At 42.9% G+C, this 27649-nt stretch overlaps 1 protein-coding gene across 1 annotated transcript in view; it reads left to right on the forward strand.

Annotated features, from left to right (window-relative positions):
• Positions 1-27649, forward strand: part of LOC146812046 (src-like-adapter 2) — a 335850-nt gene that overhangs the window by 223932 nt on the left and 84269 nt on the right. The window contains exons 4-6 of the mRNA XM_085619021.1: positions 4929-5015; positions 8476-8579; positions 20497-20646. Of these exons, the coding sequence (XP_085475147.1) occupies positions 4929-5015; positions 8476-8579; positions 20497-20646 (341 nt within the window). The remainder of the gene's footprint in view (positions 1-4928; positions 5016-8475; positions 8580-20496; positions 20647-27649) is intronic.

The following is a 27649-nucleotide window of genomic DNA, read 5'->3' on the forward strand; positions in this document are numbered from 1 at the left end:
GGATATGTGATGTGGTTTGCCTCATCCCCTGTAGACCACCCGTCTGCTGCTGAGAAACTTTAATAGTGAACAAACAACATAAACTAAAGTGCCCACCCACCCACCGACAAATATAGTGAAACATATGACTAATGATGTCCACCCATAGCAGGAACCAAGACTCGCACCACACCCCTGCCTGTCCAAAGGCGCCTGGCTAGTACTCAATTTCCGAACAGCATCCCGGTCAGTCATTCTTGTCCACTAATCGCTCACATTCTGCAATATGTGCACCCATTCCTTCAATCAATGAGGCTGAACACACGAGTCAGTAGCCATAGAGAAAGACAGCCTATGTTCCCTCAACCCAGGAATTTCTACTCTCTCCACATATTTTCAGGGTGTTGACATGCATACAACAATCACCCCGTTGGCTAACCTTGCAGTTACTCACATTTCGGGATGCCATATAGCTAGCTCTTCTGGCCACCCTCCTCTCAGTTAGTCACCCTCATTCATAATGCTCAGTCACCCCAATCCCCACCTCCGGGGCAACCATGCCACAAAGTCTGGTGCCAGACTGGAGATGTCCGTATCAGTTCCTTCCGATTGTGCCTGTAGATCCTTACTCCGTTCAATGATTGACAGATCAATGGTGCATAGCTGCATGGTGCCATCATCACTGATCGTGACTTTCCGAGGCTCCATGGAATGACAGTTAGGGCTGGTCACCCTTGCAAGGCTGCAGTTCGAGGGTCTGCTGGGACATGTCCCCCATGCCCAGGAGTCTGCGGGTTAGCATGTAATCTCGAACCACACTCTGACTTCCTCTGGTTGTTCAAAAAAAGTGCCTTCTCCTGGTGCAGCACTTTGAGTTTTGCTTGGTACAGGTCATGTACCCAAGGTTGAGGGCCCTCAGCTTCTGCTTGACACTGAGAAAAGATTTACGTTGCTCCTGCAATTGTTTAGTATAGTCTAGGTAAATGCCGATGTTAACATTGCTAAATAGGGGACTGGCCCCTCCTGTGCTGCCCGGAGAATTAAGTCTCTATAGCGGTAATATAAGATCCTGGCGATGATGGCCCGAGGAGGTGCGGCCAGGCGTGGATGCGGCACTAGGGCTCTGTGTGCTCTCTCCACCACAAACAGCTCGGATAGACCCTCTTGTTTAAGTTCAGTCCACACATAGTTCTCCAGGAATTGTTCCATTGATGACCCTTCTGCTCTCTCTGGAAATCCCAGGATTCAAACGTTACTCCATCTGGAACGGCCCTCCGCATGTTCTGCATGCCGCTCCAGGTCTGCTGTGAAGGTAGTCATCTGAGCCACTGGTGTTTGAGGACCACAATTTCTCTCTGTAGTTCAGTTATATTGCCCTCAGCAGATTAGTCTTTGTCAGCTACCTTCCGTAAGTCTGTCCTAAGAGGTTGATATCAATGGAGACAGCCTGGATTTTATGTTCAAAAGCAGTGCGTGACCTTTGTATGGCTGACATCATTTTTGCCCAATTCCCATGTTATTCTCCGGGTAAGTTGGCACGGGGTTGTGTATTGTGTAATGTTGTTCACCGCGTGTGCTCTCGCCGGCCTGACTTTTCCCATGTTCGGGGTGGTTTCTTGGCTAGCTTACCAGCGTACCAGGGTGCCAGGTACCAAGCCTAAGGCTTACACCAGTTTATGAAGCCCTCTCTCCTAGATTGGTCCGGCTCGAGGGCCAGGGCGACAGCTCTGTGCGCTCTCCAACGCTGGCACCCTGCAACCATGAGAAGACTATGGGGCCTGCGGCCGCTGCCACCTCCCGATTTAGTGATTTGTGGAAAAGCCGAGGGTCGGCCGCCATTCAGTGCAGGCTGCATCGTCAGCCTTGCCCGCTGAAGAGGCCAAGCCTCAGAAGGAGCTTCCCGACTTTGTCGGTCAGCAAGGTGTTTTTGCCTCCACAGTCTCTGGGAGCACGACTCAGGCGACCCGCAATTGTTCCCCTTTCCTCAGAACCAGCTGCAGCCCGGGTGAGATGCGAAGGGCCGACCCATGCCCCAGGCCCAGATCCGGCGGGTCCAGAATTAGCAGCAGCAGCTCCTTGCCCGACTCGCGGACGCTGCTTCCAGCGCTTTCAGCACTGCCAGGATTCTCTTGCCCCCAAAGTCCTATGGGTGTTTTCAAACTGCCTCTCTCCACCAGGTTAGTGGTGGCCCGTGTGAGATGCAAAGGGCTGATGCATGCCACAGGTCCAGGCCCAACTGGGCCTGGTCTCCAGTTCAGCTCCTCGCCGCAGCTCATGTCGACGGTGTATCTGGATTTTTTCGGACACCGGAGGGTCACGAGCAGTGACTCCACCAGTTTTGTCCTGAAGAGGCAGTAGGTTACAGTATTATGACAGGATTATATTGTATAGCGGGACAGAAGCTCACATCCAGTCAGCCATGTTTCCAGGCCACGCTGCCCGATAAATGGTTTGAACAAAATACTGTGACTTGGGGTACTATGATAGGGCTGCCATGTGTGTCAGTGAGTGCATGGTCTGGGGGGATGTATGAATGTGTGTGTATAAATGAATGGGATATATATGTATAGGTGACTGAGAGCCTGTGTCATATGTACATGTGGAATAGGACATACCTTTTGCTATATGTGGTACTGTTACATGTACAACCCAAACATACAACCAATTACTTTTTAAATGGAAGAAATTTAAAGTGCAGAAAAATGTTCTGCAAAAATGTTCGTAATAAGGAACATTTTTCTGCACTTGATAGAATATTTTTCTGCACTTTAAATTTCTCCCATTTGAAAAAAATGGCTGTATTTTTCAGTTATGAATATGGCAGTGTGTCTAGCAGCCACTGGGAGCAAGATGACTGCTGTGTGTAAATGCAACACTTTGAAATGGGAGAAAATGCAACTGAAGAATTAACTTTATGTTTGTATGCATTACTTACAACTCATCATTTTAATTTTCTCCCATGTCAAAGTGTCTTTACAAACAGCAGACATATTACTCCCAGTGGCCTGTATACATGGTGCCATACTTATAACAGGAAAATACAGTTATTTATTTAAATGTAAGAAATTTAAAGTGCAGAAACATGCTTCATAAAACATTAGGACTTAATTGGCTTTATGTAAAGTAGAGAAAAACATGAAGACAATGTTTCATAGAAACATTTGTCTTCACTTTAAATTTCTCCCATTTAAAAGAAAATTATAAATATGGCAGCGGGTCTACCAGCCACTGGCAGCAAGATGTCGGGTGTTTGTAAATGTGACACTTTGAAAAGGGAGAAAATTTAAATGAAGAGTTAACTTAATCATTAAGTTAACAATGAATTTAAATTTTCTCTTATATCAAAGCATTCAGAAATATAATGTTGTTCTCATGTTCCAATATTGAGTTAAGAAGGACTTTTATTTTAGAGTTAAATACCTTAGTGCTTCAGTTCTGAACCTCTGTAATCCACTAGGGTCATACATCAGAGTGGAGCACTGCTCATTTTCAGGCTCTGCTATCTGCAGCCTATTTATAAATGAAAAATACACATATCCTTTGCCTAACTTTAAAAGGAGAATGCAACACTTATTTACTGCAATTCTTAGAGAAAAATGAACTCAAGGCTGGGAGGGTAGCTCGCGATTGACTGATTGGAGACACCTGTGTTATTGAATATGTGGGGATGCAAGGAAAACTGACTAAAGTAAGGTAATAGAAGCAGGTCCTGTCCAGTTATAAATGTGGTCCTTATTTTTTTCAAGAAATGGACACGCTCTACACTGATCTGGCCTCCTCTCCTTATGTTTCGATTGGTTACAGTATTAAAGGGACCCCCTAACAACGATGCCTACTATGGAGTGCGTAGAAATTTGGAATGTTCTTGCCACACAGTTAACCACATTATCACTGGGTGTCCACGTGAATAGTTGGTGGGCATTGGTTTCCTAGTGGCAAACAACAATTTCAAGCATTAGGCTGATAGTAGGTTTGAGGAAACACATCAGATATGGAGACTTTCCCATGCAGACAAAAAACATCTATTGACATTTGGGTAAGTCTTACTTTTATCTCTGATAGGGATGAGAGCACTGTTTAATGATTGTTTATCACTGCCAGGTCCAGTTACCAGAACATGGTTGAAAAGGCTGGCCAAATGGAGCCTTAAAATATACTGGGATGATTGCTCTCCTCCTCCGGCAATTATGATACCGATGCTTCGATGGCATGGTGGGTTTGAACATCACAACCTATGTAGATACTACTATTTAACTCGAATACAACATAAAGTGCACTGGTTATATGGGGAAGCTCCTAATCTACCTACACGGATGAGTGATATTATTATAGGTGATAATGTTTAGGTGAATACTTTCCTACTTTTAAAGTATGATTTTATAGAGCGCAAATGTATGTAGCAGCTTGACTGAGACGTGTAGAAGACAGCCAATGGATAACCGAGGATGTTCTACTTTGGGCATCCTCACCATAAATCAACATAAGATGGATTTCAGCTAAGTTTGTGGCTCGTAGAAGTTGAGAGCCCTCCACTTTTAATGTAACTCCATTTCAATGGCAATCCCAGAAACACACCAAGGAGGATCTCGGAGCAGATTTCCTTGAGAAATGTGTGCGATTACTGAAGCAAACACTATAGAGCATGCCGTTCTGATGGGGTCCACAGTGGAGAAGCAGAGATTTTTGTGTGGCAGGCGTAAGTGGGAGTAAATGTTCTCTTGCTCTAAAACAGTATACCACAGCTCATGGTGTGGCATGATCCTGTGTACATCTCTAAAATTCGTACATATCCCCTTCCAACTGAATCTTGATCTTGGGACACGATGCTTGCAATGGCTGAATCAAACTACTTTGGGGGTAATGCACCACTTTGGTGGGACCACTAGAATATAATCAGTATTCTGTGTTCTGCACAAAATTGTCTGAAACTAAGATTCTTTGTTTTGCAGGGATGGTGAGTGGTGGAATGTGGCGTCTGTAGCTTCAGGAAACGAATGCTACATACCTAGCAACTATGTGGCAAAAGTACTTCACAGGTAACAGTTGCTTTGGTGTATTTTTGGCTGATACGTGTAGAGCGAAGGTGTGACACCTATCATTTTTATTTTCGTCGCGTTTTTCATTTCTTTTTATTCCCCTATGTACTGCTTGTAATACTTGTGAGTATTCCTGCACATTGCCTTGCCAAGAATGGTGAAGTCTGTTTATGGCTTTGTTCTATTGTCTGGTGAACCATATCCATTTTAATGTATTCCTGCATAATGTTGGAATCCGACATAGAACATTCAGTCAATTATACCATAATCTGCGGCCTGTTCATGTTCTTTTCTATAGCCACCATGTATGTTATGCAGGCATGTGAACATCACTGTATTTTTAGGTCGAGCCTGGGCAGCGCATGCGCTGCTCTGCAGGTTATGCTGTATTGGAGTATGTACTTGAAGCCCCTCCCACTCTCAGCCCATATTTGTCATTGACTTGTGTCATTGTCCTTCGTAAATGCTGGCTTCTGATTCGTTAATAGGCTTTTTAGTCCCTCCTTAGTACCGCCTAGTCTTCATTTGTAACCTCCCATGAGGACTGGCCCTTTTACTTCGGTTGATACATGGTATGTCTTCTTTAGTCTGTAAGCACTATTTTCTGTAATGAGTTTCTTACTGCAAGAGGACAGGAGGGTCAGGCATTTGGAAAGCAATAGGTCTCGCATTTGCGAGAGTTTAAGCTCTTGGCATTGTAAATTACAAAGCCTTTTATTTATTTATATTTTATTTAAAAACCAAAACATAAATCAAAAGCGTTGTTGTTTACAATGCCAATAGCTCAACCCGTTTAAATGCGACACCTATTGCATTGCAGATGCTTGTTGTTTTTGTTTTTGCGCTAAAATTCAATAAAAATATTTGAACACACATGAAGAAAACACATCAAAACTCAATTATAATAATTTATTACAGCTGTGTTCTGAGTTCTCACATCACAATGCTTGCTGCCAGATCCAGCAGCCGAGGGGAAAAGCAGCACGGGTCACGGAGCATAATTCTAGCAGACCAAAAATGAAACATGGCTTCTCTTTCTTTCTGCTCTGTTTTTGTAGCTACAGAGTGACAACCAGAAATAAGATAGTTCTGGTAACATGTTCATTTTTTGCACTTCTTAGACAATTATAGAAAAGTTAGAATCGTTCTGCATGTTTCCACACATTCCGAGCTACTGCACCTTTAAAAAAATGACTTGTTTTAATCGGATTCAGATATCTTCTTACAACAAATATCTCACAACTTTTTTTATGTATTTAATTTTGCACTAGAGATTCTATTTTTATTCTTCATGTCGGCAGACATGCTCTCTATTTTATATGAAAGTGCTTCATACCCGGGATTTAAGTGGTTTGTGGGAAAGGCGATGGTGTGACCACCAGGATATTGCAAGTTACCTTGGAGTTCCATGACCATATAAAGAAAGCCTGCCTTGCTCCTCTATGGGGTTATGGAACTCCTTGGTGACTTGCAATATCCATATAATGTACTGCAGGGGGTACTTTATCCTATATATATTAGTTGGATAACCAAAAAGACTTACGTTTTCCAACCTTGTCGCAGAAAGATCATTTGTATTGAATTTGGTTTCACCATCATTAAATCTCCCCGACAGAGCATCTTTCAGGCGTAGAAATAGCGGCGAGCGAGCTAATAGAATAACACATATGTGCTGCATTATGAAATCTGTGAGTATCTCAGCTTTTGCCTTTGGAAAAAAGGAAGCGAAGAAGCTTCGTGTTCAGTCTCAGATAACCAGACCACAGTGCCAGTGCAATGCCCTTTCAGTAGGCAGGTGGAGTACATTTCAGTTCATGTTCTCTCTGAATCAATTAACAAATAGGTAAGCTGAAAGATCAGAGAAGTTGACAATGTTTCTGATGGGTCACACGTGGCCCAGACATATGTAATGTTGAGTTACTACATCTTTTTGCAACTCTTCAGGGTTTTGAAAGTTTTAACATTCAAGATGTTATAGGTTTAGTTCCTGAACTTGTGCAACATCATAAAACGATATACCTGCTGCTTCCAGACTTGTTGGACATCTGGTTCTATGATAATTTGTTATTTAGAGCAGGTATATAATATTTGTTATTTGTCCCTTGGGGAGGGCACAGAATTTAGTTGAACTGAAGTGTGTTGGCTGTTCATTATTTGCTTTAATTGACAACTGGCTGAGGTATAGTTCCTAGAGGTATTGTTTGCCACACCTCATTGTTCTCCAAAATAGTTTCAACTAAATTCCATTTCTCAAGCAGCAAGTAATCGACTACTTTTTTTAGGGCTTGTTGCTCAGTGTTGTAGCAGTTTGCAAGCTAGAGCTTGTTTGAGAATTTGAAGTGCTTTTTTCCAAATTCACGAATGCCATTTGAGACATAATGCTGTGAAGAATAGCTTTGTAAATGGCCATTATATGTGCATATAAGAGTCACAAAAATACTTTTCTGCCCTTGGCGAAATTTGTATGTGCTATTTATTTCTCCAAAAAGTGTCTGCAGTTCTCCTTATTCAGTCATGTGTTTTTGTGCATTCTTTCTATGTTTAGTGAGTAATGTGTTGCTATCTGGGTACTTGGTAGACAAAATGACTTTAGGGTTGGAAGACAGCAGCGGAGCATCGAGTTGTAATTTAAGGATCCAGTTATACTGAAAAAGATGATTTTTGGTTGGGAAGTGTTTTGTATTGTAATGGCAAATAACCTTTGCTACATTAACTTCCAGGTATCCCTGGCTGGGAACTGTAGAACTTCCAACACGTTTCTACCTACTGGAGACAATAAATGTATGTGTGCGGGGTCTCGGGTCATACCTGTGTCCTTTACCAGTTTAGTCGGTTACTAAATGGACTTGTGAGAGTCCTTTCATGTTTTTAGTGAATTGCCTAGCATTATCTTGTAAGCTCATAAATCTATGGTGAGTCCCACCTGTTCTGAATAAAATAAAGTTTCCTAACTTTAAGAATATTGCATCCTTGGTTTATAAGTACCAAGAGGTGGGATTCAAATGTAACATGCCTGCTCTATCCTATTTTGCTGGTGTGTGTGGTACAAGCATGCCCAAAAATAAACTAAAATGGCTCCTTTAAAGCCGAGAATTCTAGTTGTCCCCCATTTCAACTTATCTCAACTTTTAAAGGGGCAAGCTTGGTTCTTAACACTTAAATATGGGTGGATGACCGTAGATAAATTGCACTGCATGCTTAATGCACTGAAACATCATCCATTTAGAAATATTTATGTATTATCTACTACACAGACGGTTAAGTACTCTCCTGGTATGAATCAGTGGAGAATACCTGTGCTGTGAAAAATTGCACTTCTAAGGGTTAAAGTTGCTGACTGCTAGTTGTGCAATACGTTTATGCTGAACCCTTTTCTAGACATAAGCATTTGGATTTAGAATCACCATTCCATTGTCCCTTCTGCTGGGTTTTAACACAATTCTTTTTTTCTCTTTAAAAGTTGGCTGTACGAAGGCATAAGCCGTGAAAAAGCAGAGGAGTTGTTGCTGTTGGACTACAACCATGGGGGTGCGTTCATGATTCGTGAAAGTCAAACACGGAAAGGTAAAAAGTAGAACAGTCTTATTTTCTTGTAAAAGCAAAATAAAAGAGGAAATATTGATCTGAGGATTGTTAGTCCTTTGCTTTATTTTCAATAGTGATAAAATATTACTTTTGGGTTCATTATGTCTGTAGCACAAAATTATAGAATTATAATGCAGCGAGGCCATTTTTGACAGAGCAAAAGTAAGACAATTGCACTAAGGCAGAGGAAAAACTAACTTTTTGGGCTACTTTCGCACTTCAAGGTTTAATGCAGATTGTGGTGTTGGAATGTGTTACATAGGCAAAGGTTATGCTTTTTCTGATCGTGTTTTTGCTCTCTCTCTTTGCAAGCTAGTTGGAGGCAGAAAACTGTAAATGTTTGCTAGGATCAGAGCATGAGTCCCCGGTTCCTTCTACATGCCTATAAAGGAGCATCAAAGGCTACATTTCCTTTTTTCTCACCTATCTACTGGATGCATGGAAAGGTTATTCCTCATGCTTCATCTTTTTGTGCAATTTCTTTCCTGGAAAGGGCTTTTCCTCAGCCCTGCGCCCACGCACTTCATTAAAGTCCAACTGAAATGAGGTGAAGCAATACTGATCATTGAAGTCGTGATTGAATAGGTAACTTCATATCTCATATTCCTTCGATAACATCAGATATCTGCAACCGGAGTCTGTCCAGGAGCGAGCAATACATAAAAGTGTGAATCTCATGTGCACAAATATGCTCACGGCTCTGATATCCTTGCAGCATTTCCCAATGATATAATCACCTGTGGGTATAATGAAATTGAAACAGGTTCTAATAATGGTGCCACTTCTACTGAGGGATGTCTCCAACAGTGGCCGCTAGAATGTTGAGTGGAGACCATCCTTCACTTATATTGTGTATTTCATTATGTGTTTTCTCTAGAAAGCAGGAGTAAAAGTAATGTAACTATCGTACAGTAGCCCACTGGATCAACAGCTCTTGTTTTGGTACATATTTAAAAAATATTCACTTCTATGTGGCGGTCCAATCCCGTTTAGGAGCAATGGGACAAGCATAGACTGTGGAAACTCAATCGTAGAGGTTGGGGCGTTTGCCTCTGATGGCTCATCAAACTGGTCCAAGTCCAACCTGTTTAGGACTTGACTTTCAGTGGTAGTGATGGCGAGCAGTCACAGGCTTCTCAACACTGGCGTAACGAAAGTTGAGGGGGCCCCCTTTAAGGTACATAAAGGGGCCCCCACTCCATGTTTACATTGGAGCTCTCAGGACTGAGTACGGTGCGGAGGGGGCCCCCTGCAGCTCGGGCCCCCACGCACCGCAGGGGCTGCGGGGGCCTGTGTTACGCCCCTGCTTCTCAAATACGTGGTTTGGGGGTTCTTCAAGCTCAGAACGTAACAATCACACAGCAGTGCAATAACATATTGTCCAACCCAGTGCTTTACTTTGTTAAAGCTAAATATTTTATACAGCCAGAAGACTCAGTACTACACAAGACAGGCAACAGATGCGCATGCTGCAACAGACAACTGTGTATAAGTCTGATGTTGCATCTACTTCCCTTCGCTCTCTCCCTTTCTCCTAGGTTTAGATCCGGTTTGAGCAGGTATCATGCACAGATGCAAAGTACCCCATTTTACTAGTTTTATGCGCAAATTTCATTTAATTGTCCCCACAAGTTATTTTCTCACCACAAAAGAGTCAGTCAGTTCCTCTGGAAGTGCAGTTGACTGAGCCCTGCAGTACGTCGAGCTTACTCCCTTTTGTGCAATGAGTCGCACTATCTGAAGATGTTCCAGTGCTCAGACTGTGACTACAGCAGGCAGGAGAGTTAGCTGCCACCGTGGGCAAGCTCCTCCACTGGGGCTTTGGGGCATCGCCTCACTGCTTTCTCTCAGTGTGAGAAGCAGTAACATAAAATGGTAGTTTTACCATTTTATGTTTCTGCTTCTCGCACTGCGAGAAAGCAGAAGTGCCTGGTTGGGGGCGGGCGGGTGGGCGGTCCTGCTCGAGGGCAGGAGGGAGTGACTTGCCCACTGTTGTGGGCCCTGACTGTTTGGTCGGCCTCTGGGGCCAACCAAACCAGTCTTGCGCACTCTCCCTTGTATCAAACAACTCTCTACATTAAGCCCGACTTGATGCTCAAGTCAAATTTAAAGTAACTTGTTTCCAACTTTTAAAAAGTTGTTTCATTTTTGGCCAGTTTTCCAGTGGTCATTTGATGAGGCTGTCCATGATACAACCTTCTGCCGGCCTGGGTAGACATGTCAATGGCTCCCAGGATAGGTAACAATAGAGGACTGCCTTTGGAGGAAGTGTTACCTCCTCCTGGCAAGAAGTCAAAAAGGGTGTGGCCAAAAGATGAGCTTCGGGAAGCCACCTTTGAAGGGCGAATGGTGAACACACTAGAGGGGCTGCTCTTTTGTTCGGGCTGACAAGCTGACATCAGGGACAGAGAGGGGGAAACATTGGCTTTTTTTCATGGGCATGTACCCCACAGGTAGGCTCAGCTCTAGGGCTGGCTACTGAAATCCACACACCAAGAGAGCGGTCCCACCATGTTGGGAGTTGGCAGAATAACAAAGTCTGGGATAGCTAGATGCCCCACTTAAACAGAAGTTGTCATCAGGCTGGTGGGAACCTAGTAGCTCATTGGCTAATGACTGCAACCTCCCCTTAAGGCACTTTCTGGGCATAAAAGTGGCACCCCTGGCACCTAGATCTTGCTTGCTTGGAGAAGAGGACAGAAGAACCGCCCTACTGACCCTAGAACTGTCAAGGATGAGGCTGCACGAAGTTGGACTGCACGTGCTGCAGTCTTCCTCTGAGTACAGTCAGAAGCAAAGACTCTAAGAGGCAGGTGGCTGACTTCCTCTTTGCAGCACAGGGCCACAAAAGCTGAAGAAGCTTGTGTGGGCAATTTGGTAGTCAAGATCACTGGATCGTCGCTTCTCATCGCAGTGCAGCCTGGAGACCAAAACCAGATGCACAAATGTTGCACGAGAGTCTCCTGGACCCAGGAGAGTAGTCAGATTGCAGGTTAGTCACCCAGAAGGAGAGCTATCACCAAAAGAAGGACATTACTGAAACTGTTGTGCTCTGTGACCAGTAATCCTGTGGCAACTGGACTTTTGCTGGACCAAAGAGGACTTCAAGGGACGTCGACCCCTGTGGCCAAAGTCACCCCACTGGTATTGTGGACCAATGAGGGGCCCTAGGAAGACCCCCATCAGCCACACAGCAGCTTTGAACATCTACATCATCCTGTATCCCTTGCATCAGGAGCACTCTATAGAAGTCAATGGCAAGGGACCACTGATGCTGGAAGAGGACTGAAGACCACTTTTCGTGTTGAGGAAACTGTTTCTTCAAACCTTGCTGGTACCCTTTAATTGCTTCTGCCGGAGTTGGTCGCCCCAAGCCAGAACCAACTATTAAAAGAAAAAAACATTCCCAGATCTTTCCCTTGTAGAAATTGTGTGGTGTATGATAGTACAGTCCTCCACTGACTTATCCCTCAACCCTTTTGGCTAAACCCCAAACAGCCAGGTTTGCTGTTACTTCCTGGCCTCCAGGCAATGATTTGAAGCATGGTCAGGCATCAAAGTTCTCTGCATCTAAATGATTACCCTGTTTTGCTCCATTGTGACCGCCTTATGAAGGACATCTCTCACGTTTTGCCCTTGGGGTGGTCACGCGTCTACATTTGTTGATGACTGGTCGCCATATGGCTATGTTGCTTTTGTATCCCTCAATATATGCTTGTTCAGAGTGCCAGATTTACATCGTTCTTTTTCTCCAATGCTCAAGATCTTTAAGGCCTCATCGGCAGTGCTCACCAATCACCTAAGGCATGTCATGTTCCTGTGGGTAGTCTGTTATGTGCTTAAAGTCTTTCGGCCCCTTGTGCATAGAGGGTGCTAGGTCTTGGTATAGCTGCAGTTTGTGGCTGTTGTTGATATCATCCTCCCGCCTAGCCAGCTCCATTAATTATATATTCTCTTCATAGAATTGCACACGTCAATAAGTCAGAGAGTATATCTCATTGCGAACTGAAGTTCTGTGTGTTCAACCTAGTTGTAGTGGCAGAGCCTTCAGTTTGTTTCTGTGGGAGTGCAATAAGTCTTTGATGTGTACCTGTATTAACTTCCCTCCCGTCAGCTCCTCTAGGAAGGCATCTCATTCTGATATTATTTATCTTTATCTGTTGTCAAAACCTCTTGCTTGAGTGCCTCTATGTAGGAACTCTGGTTCTGATAATTGTAGCTCTTCTACTCCACCATTTATAATCCTTTCTAGGTCATTGGCACTATCTCCTGGACTCTGGGTGTTTATTTGCAGTATGGGAAGCAACTCTTCAAGTCCTGGTGAGCTCACTTCCAATCTTCTGTCAGCCAGGAAATTCTACAGATAGTCTGGAGTGATTAGAAGTGGCATTACAATTTTAGACTGTCTCTCTCTGGAGGATTTGGTTGAGCCTGGACCTTTTTCATCTTTGTCATTTCTGAACCCCTTTGCCACCAACATCTCTTTGATCAATGGTTCCCGATGGCTCCTTTTGGCAGCGATTTCTTGGAGTATTATGGTTTGGAGCACTTACAAGCATCTTCTCTTGGAACTGGGTAATAGATAGAGGTGGAGCTACATGCAATACCTTTGGTACACTGTCTTTTCAAAAGGGTGGTTTGCTCTGATAAGGGTCAGATATTGCTCTAAGTTGTCAGCACATACTCTGCCTCCAGCCGCCAGTTCCATGGTGGAAACCGTCCGGCTTAGAGGCACACATCATTCAAGCTGCACGCTCTCACTTTGTAAATCTTTTCCTTTTATATTGTCAGCTGCTCTAGTGCTGAGCAGTTTCCACCGGTTTTATGAGGCTCAGAAATCCCTTTTGTTGGTTAACTTAATTGGGGTCTGCTGGTTGCAGTGTTCAGGCGAAATACTTTAGGTGTCTCCCATCTCTAGTTTCAAAGTCACAAACACAATACTCTCACTGGCTTCTGGGATCATGCCAACTTGTGTGGGGCCAGCAGGCAATGGTTTTATTATGATGGTGCATCCCACACTTAGCCCATATTGTACTAGCTGCAGCAGGCATCTCGATTTGCTCCCTTCAAAATGCACCTTCTGCCTCTTGCGTCGTCGTATCCCCAACCCACCACTTAGTTTCTTGTCTGTCCATCTGGTTTTCGGGCTTTGTCAGACCCTGTTCACTGTTTTGGATGGTAGCTGCCCTTATTTTGCCCTGCAGGGAAATCCGCTAAATTATCTGTTTCTGTCCCAATGTTTTAGTGTCTTCCACCTGCTCTTTCGTGCTGTCGCAGATGACAGCGCCACTCGCTTTCCTACAGCTTCTTACAAAGGATTCTAATCTTTTGCTGGTAGAATATTTTGTAACAGCACTTTGGATGCACTCAATGTTGAAGAAGGTTAAGTAAGTAAAGCTACTGCCTGTACCAAAATCAGACCTGGTCGAAAAAAGCTTAGCAACTAGTCCAGTTGGACAGATCATCTCAACTAGGATGATCTCATCTCAGGAAAACTCTAGAAGAAGGAGAGGAAAAGCTGGCCTATTCTGGAGGCACTTTCAGATCAGTAGGGCAGGGGCTGAACATAATCTGGTCATGATCCTCTTGTTCCTTGTCCTTATAGTTTTACAATAAATTGTCTTGGCCCATCACAGATATCACACAGCCTTTCCTAGTTCTGATGTTCCTTGACCTCTGGTTTGTGCTTGTCTTAGAACTTCCTGTCCCAGTACTTCATGGTCCTGGTCTGTCTGGTCATCATCCCCACGTATTCCTGCCCCTGGTTCTCTGGATCTGGGGTCTCCTGTTTCACAGGCTCCTAGCCCTTTTCAACCTCCTCATCCTAATTCTTATTCATAAGCCCTCCCTTGGTTTTCCTGTTCCAAATTCCGCTGCAGTCACCCATTGGAAGAAGGAACTACAGACAGAATTGTGAGAGGACTCATTCTTGGCAAGTTCCAGGAAGCACAGTACGCTACTTTGGCAAGTGACTAATCGTTCTTTCTTTAAAGAGGATGGGGGACAGATTTAGCTGCCTTGGTTCCGGCCCTGCTATGGGAAGATCCTTTTTCAGCACTCGATCGTGGAAAGTGCTTGGCTGATGGATCTTCTTCCAGCTATCATGCCCCTAAATTATCTTTGCAATTTGAGAAGGTTAGAGATGCTATAGAATCTTGTTGTAGTTATGTTATTCCATCTCTTGTTATGTCGCGCTCTTCATTCTCCTTGTCCCTTTTCCCATTCCATGCCTGTAACTTGGTATTTCCAACATTCCAACGGCTGTTGGAATGTTGGATTTGTAACTGCCGGAGTTGGCCAAGAGCTGAGGTGTTTGTGAAGGTGTTGGGTTTTGAAGCTGAATAAATGTTTACAAGAATATCAGAGTTTATTACTTTCAATAAATCTCTGCCTAGGGGAAAGGCTCCTGGGGCGGATTCCAGATGATCTGTTCAAAGCCTGGGTGGACCTATGGGGCCCTCCGCTCACCCTGTATTTTAATGTTGCTGTTGGCTGTGCCCTCTCTGAGTCTTGGCGACATTCTGTTATTGTACCTGTTTAAAAAAAGGGGAATAGCAGTGACCCTTCCTGTTATAGACCCATTAGCTTAATAGGTATAGAAGCTAAAATTATAGGCAGGGATATTCTGAATAGATTGACTGAGGAACACAATATCTTGTCTGATATTCAGTATGGGTTTTCGTGCAGGTAGGAGCACTGTAAAGCAGAACCTTAATCTCCATCTTATAGTTAATGAATATGTAAAGGCAGGGCTCTCTTCATCTATTCTTCATGGATCTCATCTCAGCCTTTGATTTGGTCAAAATGGAAAAACTTTGGACCGAGCTGGGGCCCATGGGGGTGGATGAGTGTTTGGTTAGTTTTCTCAGGGATCTCCATCAACGGGTTCAGTCTGTTATGGTAGTAATGGTAAATGCAACAAGCACTTTCTACTCAGTAAGGGGATCAGGTAGGGTTGCATCCTGGCCCACTTTCTTTTTATTATGTATGTAAATCGTCTCGAGAAGGCACTTGCAGCAAAGGGTGTAGATGTTCCAATAACAGGTGGAAGATTGCTCCCGGCACTTCTATATGCAGATGATGCTGTTAGGTTGCTTTTATGACGAGATCTTTACAACAGCTTTTAGATATTTTTGTTGATTTTATGAGTAGTTTAGACTTGCGCACAAATTTTACAAAATCACACGTCATGGTCTTGGGACCTAAGAATACGAAAAGTGCTACTTTTTCAGTCCACGGCCACATTCTAAGAAAGGTGGATAATTTCACATATCTAGGTATCCTAATAGATGCAAAACTTTGTTGGCAATTGCTAATTAAAAATATTAAGGGCTCTCTTATGAGAGCGTGTGTTGGGGCTAATGAATTTTCCTCCCGTTTGGGTCACAAACCTCTGAAAATCATGCTGGATGTTTACAAATCCAATGCCCTACCAATTTCCACCTTTGGTAGTGAAATATGGTGTTAAGCATTCATAGATTTTCTTGGAATAGTCGGAAAAAAATATCTCAGAGTGCTCTTGGGTTTGGGACAATATATCACCACAGAAATTTTACATGAAGAACTTGGTCTTAGTTATATCACAGATTACATACAATGGCGCCCCCTTTTTCTCTGGTGTAGCATCTGGCTAAACAATGTTTTGAGCCTGAATACATTAATTATACTGGATTGTATGAACTTGGAGAAAGTTTATAGCATACACTGGCTGGCATATATCAGAGATAATTTTATAAATTTAGGTAGATCTGAATTATCTTCTAATCCATCAAATATCACCAAAGAAGATGTGGCTTGGTTAAAGGAGTATTTTAATGTAAGAATGGCAGTCGAGAGAGAAGCTTTATCACTGGCCAAACCAGTTTTTCGTAAATTCATCTTGTGAAGACGGTTCCAGGGATAGAGCCATATCTGTTTTATAACATGCCAAATCACCAGCGTCGTCTTGTAACTTTTTTTAGGCAGAGTCTGTTTCACCAGTTGTTCCCAGAGGTAATACGGTACAAGTTTACGGATCCTCCATTTGGTCTCTGTAAGTCTTCTTTTAAAAGTGACACTGCACATTGTGATGATGTGCCCCATGTTTCCACAGCTGCGTCACAAATTTTTAAAACCCCTGTTTTGGGATTAAATAGATTTTTATTGATTTTTGAAGTAAGTAACATAATCACTCGCCTACATCTAGAGGCTGGCGAAGAAAAGAAAGGAAGAATTCAGAGATATGAAGAGATAGGGGTAAAGGCAGGAAATTCAAACAATGATAGAGGAGGGAGAGATGTGGTGAATAGAAGTAGAGAGAAATTGTGTGATGCACTCACAAAGCAATGTCCAATAGTTCATCTCACAACACCACCCACCTAGTGGAGAAGTTATGCTGTGGTGGTTGCATCTACAGTAAGGGGAAGGACCTGTAGATATGTAGGGGAAGTAAGTTCCCAGGTCTTTTCAAATTTAGGGATGGTGTGGTCTATGATGGTTATCAGCTTCTCCAAACTGAGTAAATCCTAGAGTTTGTGTATCCTGTCGGTGTGTGTGTGTGTGTATAGTGTCTGTGCCCCATTTTGATAGCAGGACTTGTTTTGCTGCAGAAAGTGCTTAAGTTATGGCCCTCCCCCTCAGGGAGCGTAATGGGTACGTCAGTACATTGGGGAGGCCCAGCAAGGATATAGCTAGGGAAACGGGGCAACTCAATATTGAACATCTGATCTATGTCTGCAAGGACGTCAGTTCAGTAACAGTGTAACTTGGGGAATTGCCACAATAGGTGAGAGAGCGTGCCTGAATGGTTGCTGTGATGCCAACAGCGATCATCTCTCCCTCTCTTTCACTTATCAATGCATGCAGGTGTATAATACTAATAATGAGTGTCCTTGAGAAGTGTCTTTCTACCAGAAACACTGCATGCGAAGATACAAGCCCGCTGTAGGATATCGGACCATTCCTTGTCAGACAACTGATGCTCATATTCCAGCGTGCCCGAGCTGGCGAAGCTGGAGGCCTGAGGATAGTGTTCAGAAGGCATAGATGTCGGATAGAATACATTGGTCATCTCATCGAGATAGGGGCCAGCGTTCAAAGGGAGTGAGTGGTCTACTCACATGAGGGCCTATCGATTGGCAGGCCACCCAGTGTCGGATTTGTATGTAGTGCCATCTCTCTGAATGGGGTAAACCGAATTTCTTTTGTATCTGGTGTAATTTCAACAGGCCCTGGACATTGAAGAGGTCACCTATTCTGTTGCAGTTGGCATCTTACCAACAAGAGCATGATATACCGTGGAACGCTGGGGGGAAATCCCCATTTCCTATAATTGGGATAAGCTGAGAAATGGTGGTAGAGAGTTGTCTAGGGATGCTAAGCTTGTCCCATGCCTCAATCGTAGCCCTAACTACAGGGGAAATATACACCGCTGGTGGACGATGTGTCTGGAGAGCCATGAAATCTTCCAGATATGCACACGCGCCCCCGTCTGATACCGTCTGATCCAAAAAACACCAGTGTTTCTCTGTGGTTGGGTGTTGCTATCCGACTAAGAACCACAACTGTACCGCCTTCCTCAGTCATCGGCTAATATGTGTGCTTCCTGGCCAACCTTGGGCGCTTACCTACCCCAAATAAATGTCTCAATGATTTGCTGTAACTTTTGCAAGACTTGTGGGGGGGCAGAGGGTTGGAGAGGCAGCATTTGCATAAGATACAAGATCTTGGGTAGTAGAGACATCTCAATACTGGCGATTCACCCAAGCCAAGAAATAGGCCTCCCATGACAGGATTGGACCAAGGATTGAGCTGTGTCCAGCAGGGATGCATAGTTATAATGCACCGTCTTCTCGAGGTGGAAAGTAGCTGAATGCCCAGTTAAGAAATTCCCTGTATCGCCCAGGGGAATAGTAAAATTGTTGCCAAGGGTAATTGTTTCAGTGCAAGGAATAGTGAAGTTAAGGGCTTGGGATATACTTGTGTTCAGATGCCCTAGTAATTGGCTTGAGCTCTTCCACCAGCGGAGGCAGTGACTGGAGGGGCTTAGTTATTGCTAAGAGCACGTCATCTGCATACAACGCAATCTTATGGATTTGACCACCAGTTGAGACTCCCTCAATAAGGGGGTGTCACTGAATTCGCTCTGCCATCGCCACCGTTTATAAAGCAAACAGGAGTGGTGACAGAGGGCACCCCTGTCGCATTACCCTAGAAATAAAGGATGTATCGGAGAGCAATCCATTGACTTGAGGGTGAGGCTACAGGATCCGAATAACTAGCCCTTGTCCATTGGCAGAAGTGGGGTCCCAAGCCTATCGAGAACTGACCGCAAGAAGGGCCAATGTACTTGATCGAACGCTAGCTCAGCATCAATCGCTATAAGTAGAGTGAGTTTACGCTGGCGTGCGGTTTTGTCAACAAGATGGAGCAAGTGCTTGCTGTTATTCCCATAACTGTGCCCATTTAAATTAATTATATAATCTCTTGGCTCGCTGTCATCATTATATCCTGGCCCGCTTTCATCATTATATATACAACTGTAATCTACTCTAATTGATTTCTGGTACAAGGTGAGTCCCATCCCTTGTTAAACTCATTATTAGAATCATTCATAATTCTTTTAATTTGCTGCTGGGTCTGGACCACACAACTCTTTACTGGTTGCAATGAAAGCTTGGGTAGTTGAGATAGTTCATCTAAAGGAACTAAACAAATGCCCACTGAAGAGAGCTTCACTCCTATAGAGTGACTTCTGTTGCTAAAGATGTTGAGGAAACTATTACCCTAGAGATTTCCTCATGGTCTTTTTTGTAAATTGTTTGCCAGCTCTATATGTTTAGAAGTAAACTATTTTAATATTAGAATGTGACTAAATTGTGTTAATAAGTGTTGTCTATTTATAGGCCTGACTTTGTTAATTCTTTTCCCTTTACTTCATGAACCGAAAAACAAGGCATATGCTTCCACTTGAATTATCTTGGTCTGGAATACTTTGTCAATATCTTCTTGTGATTTAGCTCTAAATTTCTGGTAACTTTAGAAATGCTTGCTTATTTATTGCTGGTATTGAGGGAATTCATGTTTGTTTACATAATTGTTCATTTTTATTCCTAAGCTTTTCAGTTGGTTTATTTGACCCGAGTTCTTTTCTCTGTAGCTATTTTATTGTCTAGGTTATTTTTTTTTATAATATATTTTTTTTCTTTATTTGCACATATGTTCTCCCGTTGGTAAGCACAATCTTATCTAATATGAATACTTAACAACACAAGATGGATATTTTGAAAAAACTAATTGTACCAGAATTAGTCAGATGAGATCACAACTTGGCTAAGTTACTGTTTTGCATGATTAAACCTAATTCCAGGTTTTTATATATAAAAAAGTTAAACATACAAAATTCAGTGCATACCTCGATTAAAAGAGTATTATATGGCTGCTTCTGGTTACTCATAGAGATTAGAGTTTTCTAAAATACCTTGGAATGTTGATTGTATCAACATAATAGGTCTAGTTTATAGCAAATATACTTCTTCAGAAGACTTAGCGACTGGCTCCGAAGATGCTACCAGACTTTTGGGATAGGATGATTAGATCTATTTGGACCCTCTTGATGTAAAGTGGGCAATATTATCCTACTGACTGGCCTTTTAAATAAAAAATAGTGCATACTCTTCAGAGCTAAACCTGCGGATTGAAAACTCAGTCTGGGAAGGGTTGAAGCTGAAAGCACCCCAAAAGAGGTTTCCTCCACCCATGGGTTTGTTGTGTTTCCAATGTAGATCAGCCAGGTGGATATGGGGGGGAAATTACTTAAAACATGTTACTTCAATGACATAGTGGGTACTTGGTAACGTCACTTCTTGTTTCGCTGCTATCATTGGTGTATTTCACAGAAATGTTACTTCTCCTGCAGGAGGCTATTCCTTGTCCATTCGACGGACCAGTCATGCATCATGGGATTCAATAAAACACTATCGCATAAACCGATTAGAAAATGGCTGGTTATATATCTCTCCCCGCCTCACATTCTCCACTCTTCATGAACTGGTAGAATATTACTCTGGTAAGTTTTCATTTCAACTGTTATATAATTAAATGTGAGGATTGATTTGTAAGTGACAACCAGTTTGGTGGAGAACATCCTAATAACCATCGCTGCAGTGTGGGATGAGAATCTTAGGACACTAGAGGGAGGTTGTTTAGGTTGTGATATATTCTCAAACGGTGATATGTATATAGCAATGGTTCTTAACCTTTTGAGTTCTGTGGACCCTCACTTATTCAGTACTAGAACCCTGGAACCCCCATTGAATTATTATTGGAATCTGGGGACCCCCACTGAGTCATTACTTGAAGCCAGGGACCCTGGTCTAATCATTATTGAGTTGAAAAACAAAACAATACAGAAAAAAGCATTCCTCAAACAAATACACAAATTATGAAATATTTTATTACATTTGCAAACAAATATATAAAAATATAATTTATTTTTATTGTAATGGGAAGGCTGGAGCTTTTCTAGATTCAATTGAGGCCACCCATGGTCCGTACTAAATTCTGTTTGATGCATTTGCACTGCTCTCACAAATCAATCTGGTGATACTCGCTTGAGTTTTAGCAAATTTTATCAGTTTCACATTTCTTCGCCTTTACAGACCGTTTTATATTTTTACATTGTCATTTTGCTTCTGTATTTATACACATTTTATTAATCTGTTAGTATTATTTAATTTTCTAAGCTGTCGTGGACCTCATGAGAAGGCTTTGCGGACCCCCAGAGGTCCCTAGACAAGAACCACTGGTATATACCTTTAAAACATTTTACAAAACTTTATTGACCTATAGCAATAGCACTCATTCTGCAGTATCTATGACACATAAGGCCGTAGGACAGAATTCCATGATCACATGAAGCTGCAATGCTAATCATATTTGATGAGAAATGAAGGACATAGTAAGAAATCAGAATCATAAATCATCATTTTTATGTTTAGGTTTTTGTCTATCACAATGTTTTGAGTGATTATTGAACCCATAAAAGAACTCTTCAAAGATAGCTTTGATGTTCAGCGGACACTCTCCATCAAAGAACCTCTTTGACGCCAAGCCCCTTGCTGAGACCTTCATTGTGAAAGCTTTCTTCAATGTTGGTTAGGAATACCAACTGTGAAGGAACTAGATGCTAGACACAACTATTCCAGTTCCAGTGTTTTTCCTGCCACCTACTACTTCTTCTCCAAAGGAATGCTCTTACACACTCAAGGAAAAGACTGTCCGAACCTAGAATCTTACATCTCAACACAGATCATCAGACAGATGGTCTTGAGAGGGCTAGTGGTGCAGATACACTAAGAAGAGCAAGGAGTAAATCTGTTTTCACCATCATGTTAAACTGGAGTCACTTTAAATATTCCTTCAAAAACGTATGTAGTTCTGCAAGGAAGATTTCTTTTGTCAACTCACATAGCAACACTGTTAATCCAGCACATCATTGTTGGTTCAAATTTATAAGGCATAAGGTTTTAAACCACCAACCTACTGATAAACAAGATACTGGGTAGCTAAGGCATTGAAGGATTTGAGGTAAAACAAGAGTTCCATTACCCATTAATAATAAAGTCTTCCAAGAATTTACCCTCTTCAGCTAATAAGCAACTTATAAGAAAACTAAATAAGGCATTGCACCCCCCCACCCCCCCCCCCCCCCCCAAAAAAAGCAGGTTTGGTCCTGGATTCTTCTCAGGGTTCACATCATACCCACAAAATTAAAATTGAGGCCACCGCCAAAAGGATGTCCTGATACACCCAGTACAGTAGGGGATACATTGTTAAAAAAAAAGAGGTTGCAAGGGAGAATTTAAATGAGAGAAAGGGAAAGGTGAGGCTAATTAATGCATAATAATTTATAGATCCTTTTTATGAGGGGTCATTTTTAAGGTGAACTTTTTTAATATCTGTGAATGATCGAGGCAGACCTGATTCAAAGACTCACTTTGAAAAACTTGATGACCTCACAACTCTTAGATGTAAAGCTTTCTGACACAGCTGGCAAAATATAGCAATGGAGAGGCCATGCTACTTTAAGAAGCAGTTAACCCTATTGTTATCCCAGGAAGATAATCTCAGTGGCCTCTGGGTTATAATTCAGGGTTTCAGGAAAGCTATTCATGGTGTGCTGGTTAACCTAGCACAAAGCGCAATAGGAAGTTAATCTGTAGGATTTCAGCAGGAGAAAACGTGTCCACGACTATGCCTTAAAGCAGTCGAAGTGCTGAACAGCCTTAATTTCAAGCAGCATTTTAGGTGATAACTTATGTGGAAGGAAACCTGTTGTATTTACTACTATCCTTTGGCCTGGGCTAACCTTAAGATCATATTGCTGGAAGTGACTGCCCCATACCTACCACCGCTCAACAGGTCAGTTATCCTGGATCTTTACCATTCTCATCCATCTTATTTACCATCAAAACCGTGTGTGGTCATAAAGCATGTAACCGCAATTAGCTTTCTTTAAATCCAGTGTTCTCAGGGCTCCAGTTGTACCTTTGCTATTCTAACTACCAGGGTGTATCTCAGACATTTTAATTGCTATTTCCACCACTATGATTATCTATGCATACTTCAAAATTGGACTTAAAGTTAAAACAATGGAAATAAATGTCATTGAATCTTTCCTTATTTATTTCACTATTTGGCAAAACTTCCAACACATGTCAATTAATCAATTGTTTAAATGACCAGTGACTTAGCACCTTTAAGACTAGATGACTCTCAGACCCCACGAGCTTCAGAAAGAGGCAAGAGAACTGCAGAAAAACACAAGAGAGAGGTGCAGAAAGAGGCAGGAGAGGTGCACAAAGAGGCAAAAGGGGTACAGAAAGAGGCAAGCAGGGTACAGAAAGAAGCAAGAGAAGTGCATAAAGAAGCAACAGAGGTGCTGAAAAGGTGAAACTTGTCTTTAACCATGGGGGTTGCAGTAGTTTGCCTCTAATGTCCCATGATGTCCATGATGTCCCATGTTTCCTTCTATGACTCTGCAAACTTCGTCAAGTACAACCCCTTCAGCACATGACTATCATTGGTAATAATAGCGAGCAGTAACTGACTTCTCAAGGGAGACAGCATGGGGGTGCTTAAGCTCAGTAATTAACAATCTCACATTAGTATAATTAATGAATGTCAAACTCAGTGCTTGACTTTCAGGAAGAAAAGTGTTCTAGTTACTAAATGTAGGAAAATGTACACAATACAACTTAGTGTCCTCGTACAAGAATAGATGAGTGCCTCTTGACGTTATTGAGCTCCCCCTCTTTTATGTTTCAGGTAGTTCCCTCCCTGGGTCTGGTTCTAGCGTGATTATTATCAGTACTTACCCCATACTCTTGCATTAGCACACAGATTTTTTAAAACTCAGTTCACTGGTTCTCACCCAAAGAGTCTCTTTCAGTCCATTAACAGTCAGGTGCTTCTCAAGCAGCTGCCCTGCTCCTCCAATGATCGTTCGCTCACCCTCTTCTAGGCTGTGCCAATGCCTGCTGTTCCTCTCGGTCTCCTCAGCGGTTCTCTGAGTATTCTCCGGAGCACTTCCTTCCTTGATCATAGAGTATGTGGAACTGGATCACCAAGTGGGTCAGTGGGTTCCACTTTTATACAGTTAAAGCAAACAGGAAATGTGGATCTACTGTTTGCACTTTCAGAACCAGTTTGGGATAGTTCTTCTGTCAAGGGTTCACTTCAGGCTGCTCTCCAGATACAGCCTTTGTATACAGTGATGCTTCTCACAGCCCTGTGATGTCCAGGTAACACACACTTCACATAGTAAGAACTAAGTCCTAGACTACACATTTCGGTTTCAATCTTTGTAGTGATTTGAGAATGGCGATTCTCCAATTAACATGCAAAGAGAATCTTGATATCATTAAAGACAATGGAGGCTAACATTATACTCTTTTGTCACAACTCTTTGGTTACTCAAACCTTCTGAAGAGGTGGAAGTTTCAAAGATATTATGAGAACAAATTGGTCTAATGCCAGTTAAGCACATGTCTGGGGCCGCATTACAAAGAGTGCCCAGGGGGTGTAACAGGCATTTTCGCCCACTTTGCGCACCCTGGGGCACTTTGATATTACAGAAGAGGCCGCAGTCGCTTGTGTGGCCCCTTCTGTAATACCGATAGAGCTGGTGCACATAAAGCGACAGTGCTCTCTACAGGAGGCATCCCCACATTTGCATGGGGGCATGCCCCATGCAAATGAGGAAATGCCTTTGCCTCTGTGCCCGCACCGTATTGCAGGCGCAGAGTCAAAGAAGCTGTCAGGAGGCGCACTGGTTGCAGCGGTGGAGCCTCCAAGATTCCTGGAGGGTTGAGACTGCTGCCTCCTCTTACTGGCTGACTGAAAGGAGGCAGCAGTCTCTTACTTGTCACAGAATGGGATGGGGTCAGTAAGAGTTGCTGACCCACTCTGTGATGAGGTGTCACCAATTGACTTTCGGCCCTGGCCACTTCAGGGCTTAAAACCAAAGTCTGAGCTTCTAGTGACGCTCTGCCTCGTCATGATGGAGAGGACCTCGAGGCACTTTGCAGGGCTGAGGAGGCCGTGTCAAGAGGACTGTGACGTCTTCAGCCCAGCAAATGCCAGCTCAGGTGGACCCGCACCAGTGTATTTAGCACATTCATAGTGCCTGGCAGCCTGACCTAAACATAAGGAGTGTCTGTCAGTCTGACCTTTGCTCAGCCTGACAGACACTCTTTTATGTCTGCTAAAAGGTAGGTGGCCGGGGCCGCTCATGGTCTTACCCAGGCTGCTTTATGTATTCCAAATCCTTCCAGTGAGAACCCCATAAATGAAATTGAGGTCTCTTCAATTGGCCATTGACACCTAGCCCTGGACACTTTAGGGCTTAAAACTGAAGTCCCACATGCAAGGCAATTAGTGACAGTCCATTTTGTCATAAGGGGAGAACCTCAAGGCACTTTGTAGGGCTGAGGAGGTCACAACTACAGGGCTGTGACATCTTCAGCCCTGCAAAGTTCACCTCAGGCAACCAGGTGGCTATGCATGTATAACGCCTGGCTGCCTGACCTGAACACAAGGATTGTCTGTTAGACTGACCTTTGCTCATCTTCACAGACACTCTTTGTTAAAAATGGGGTCACTAGTTGGCAGAGGTATGCACCCTGTCTGAGTAGGGACCGCAACCCTAGTCAGGGTAAGTCAAGTACACAACCTAAATTAACCTGTGCCCATAATTTCCAACACTTTTTATGTCTGCAGAAAGGTACAGAGACAGGGCCTCCACGCCGAAAGGAGGCACCACTTCTGGTTTTACCTAGCTTGTCTTCTGTATTCCAAGCCATCTCAGCAAGAACCCCAGAAATAGAATTGATACTTTTTTCTGAGTTCACATTTCACGGAAAGTTCTGAAAGCGCACAAGGGATTAGGTGGCCTGGCATTGCCGGACATAAAATGCTTCTGTGAACTTTTCTGACTCAGTGTATTTTTTGGAGTGGTCCTTATATGAGACAAAACGAGACTGGATGCATGTGGGAGCAACTGTAGTGGAACAAGAACATTGGTAGAGTCTGTGGATGGCCAAACACACAAGTACTCCTGTATAGTATTACTTTGAGGTATTATGATCCACTTTAGAGATATGGGATTCGATTACAAGGAGAAAAGGTCTCACCTCTTTTCCTCTTGATATAGCCCTGGTGATGAAAACCATATTTGTCTTTAGGGAAAACAAGAGGAATGGGGTGCTGGGAAGGAAGAGGCTGTAGGATGCTTCATGGTTTGCTTGTGTGGATGGGGAGATTAAATCTTTATATCACTTCAGCAAGGAGTTTCAGCTCAGAGAGACTGACCGGATGTAATTTTGCCAGTTGTGAGATTGGGCCATGCTCTCACCAAATAGGGTGGTGGCAATTAGGGCTCTAACTGATAGAGGAAAAATATTTTACACTTATACATCATCCAAGGGCCTAATGTTGAGTATCTACTTAGTCATTACGGATGAGGGGCCCAATTTCTAATGGGTGCATGTGCTGTGGTGACAGCATATTGCATATAAGAATATTCTGACTTACCAGTGTTGTACGCTCTAGCAGATATACACTCCATGCTCAAAAGTGTACAGAATAGACAGTCGATGTATAAACATATGACACTGAGGGCCATATGTATAGAGCCTTTTTCCCGTTTGCAAACGGGCAGTTTCTCAGAATCTGCCCGTTTGCGGATGGGAAAAAGCCTTTTGGGATGCATCATCCCAAAAGGCCATGGCAAAATAGAGAATCACAAAATGTGCGATTCTCTATTTGCGAATGCAATTAAGGAATTGCAAATTGTGATTCCTTAAATGCAATTCTAGAAGCACCAGAAATTTGCTATTTGGCCTTAAGGAATTATTTGCGATTTTCTTTAAAAAAGCAATTTTTTGATTTTTTAAAAGTGCCATATGCCGCACGCACATGCCCTTAGGGCATGTATGCGCGTACAATGTGCACACATGCATATTTCAGGGGTGCAGCAGGGTGTCCTTTTGTCACCCTTGCAACTTTGAAATTGCATTCTCTGTTGGCAATTATCGAATTTTTAATCGCAAATTGAGAATGTCTTCCCGGAGGCCCATAGGAATGAATGGGAAGGTATTCCTTATTTGCGAATCTCAATTTGCGATTCGCAAATAAGGAATATGTAGGATACCCAATTTTTTTAGCAAATCCTACATACATTGCATTTTGCGATTCTCTAATTACGATTCGCTAAAAATCGTAATTTGAGAATCGCAAAACTCTTTTTTGATACATATGGCCTTAAGGCACATTACGCCAATGAATCTGAAATTCATGCTCCTGCACACGTCAGTCTTATGTTGGAGGGAATGTGGTTAAGAGGAAGAATACCAGCATTTATTGTGGTCCTGTCCCCGGTTGGAGATTTTCGGGAAGGGTCTATTAATTTATGTGAGGGGGTGCTGGTTTGCCCAGTTTGACCGACCCTGTCACAAACTTATTGAACATGTGACCTATGGTTTTGAAGCACCTCACCACTTCAGATTGGG

This window comes from Triturus cristatus, chromosome 7 (assembly GCF_964204655.1).
Source record: "Triturus cristatus chromosome 7, aTriCri1.1, whole genome shotgun sequence".
Lineage (NCBI taxonomy): Eukaryota > Metazoa > Chordata > Amphibia > Caudata > Salamandridae > Triturus > Triturus cristatus.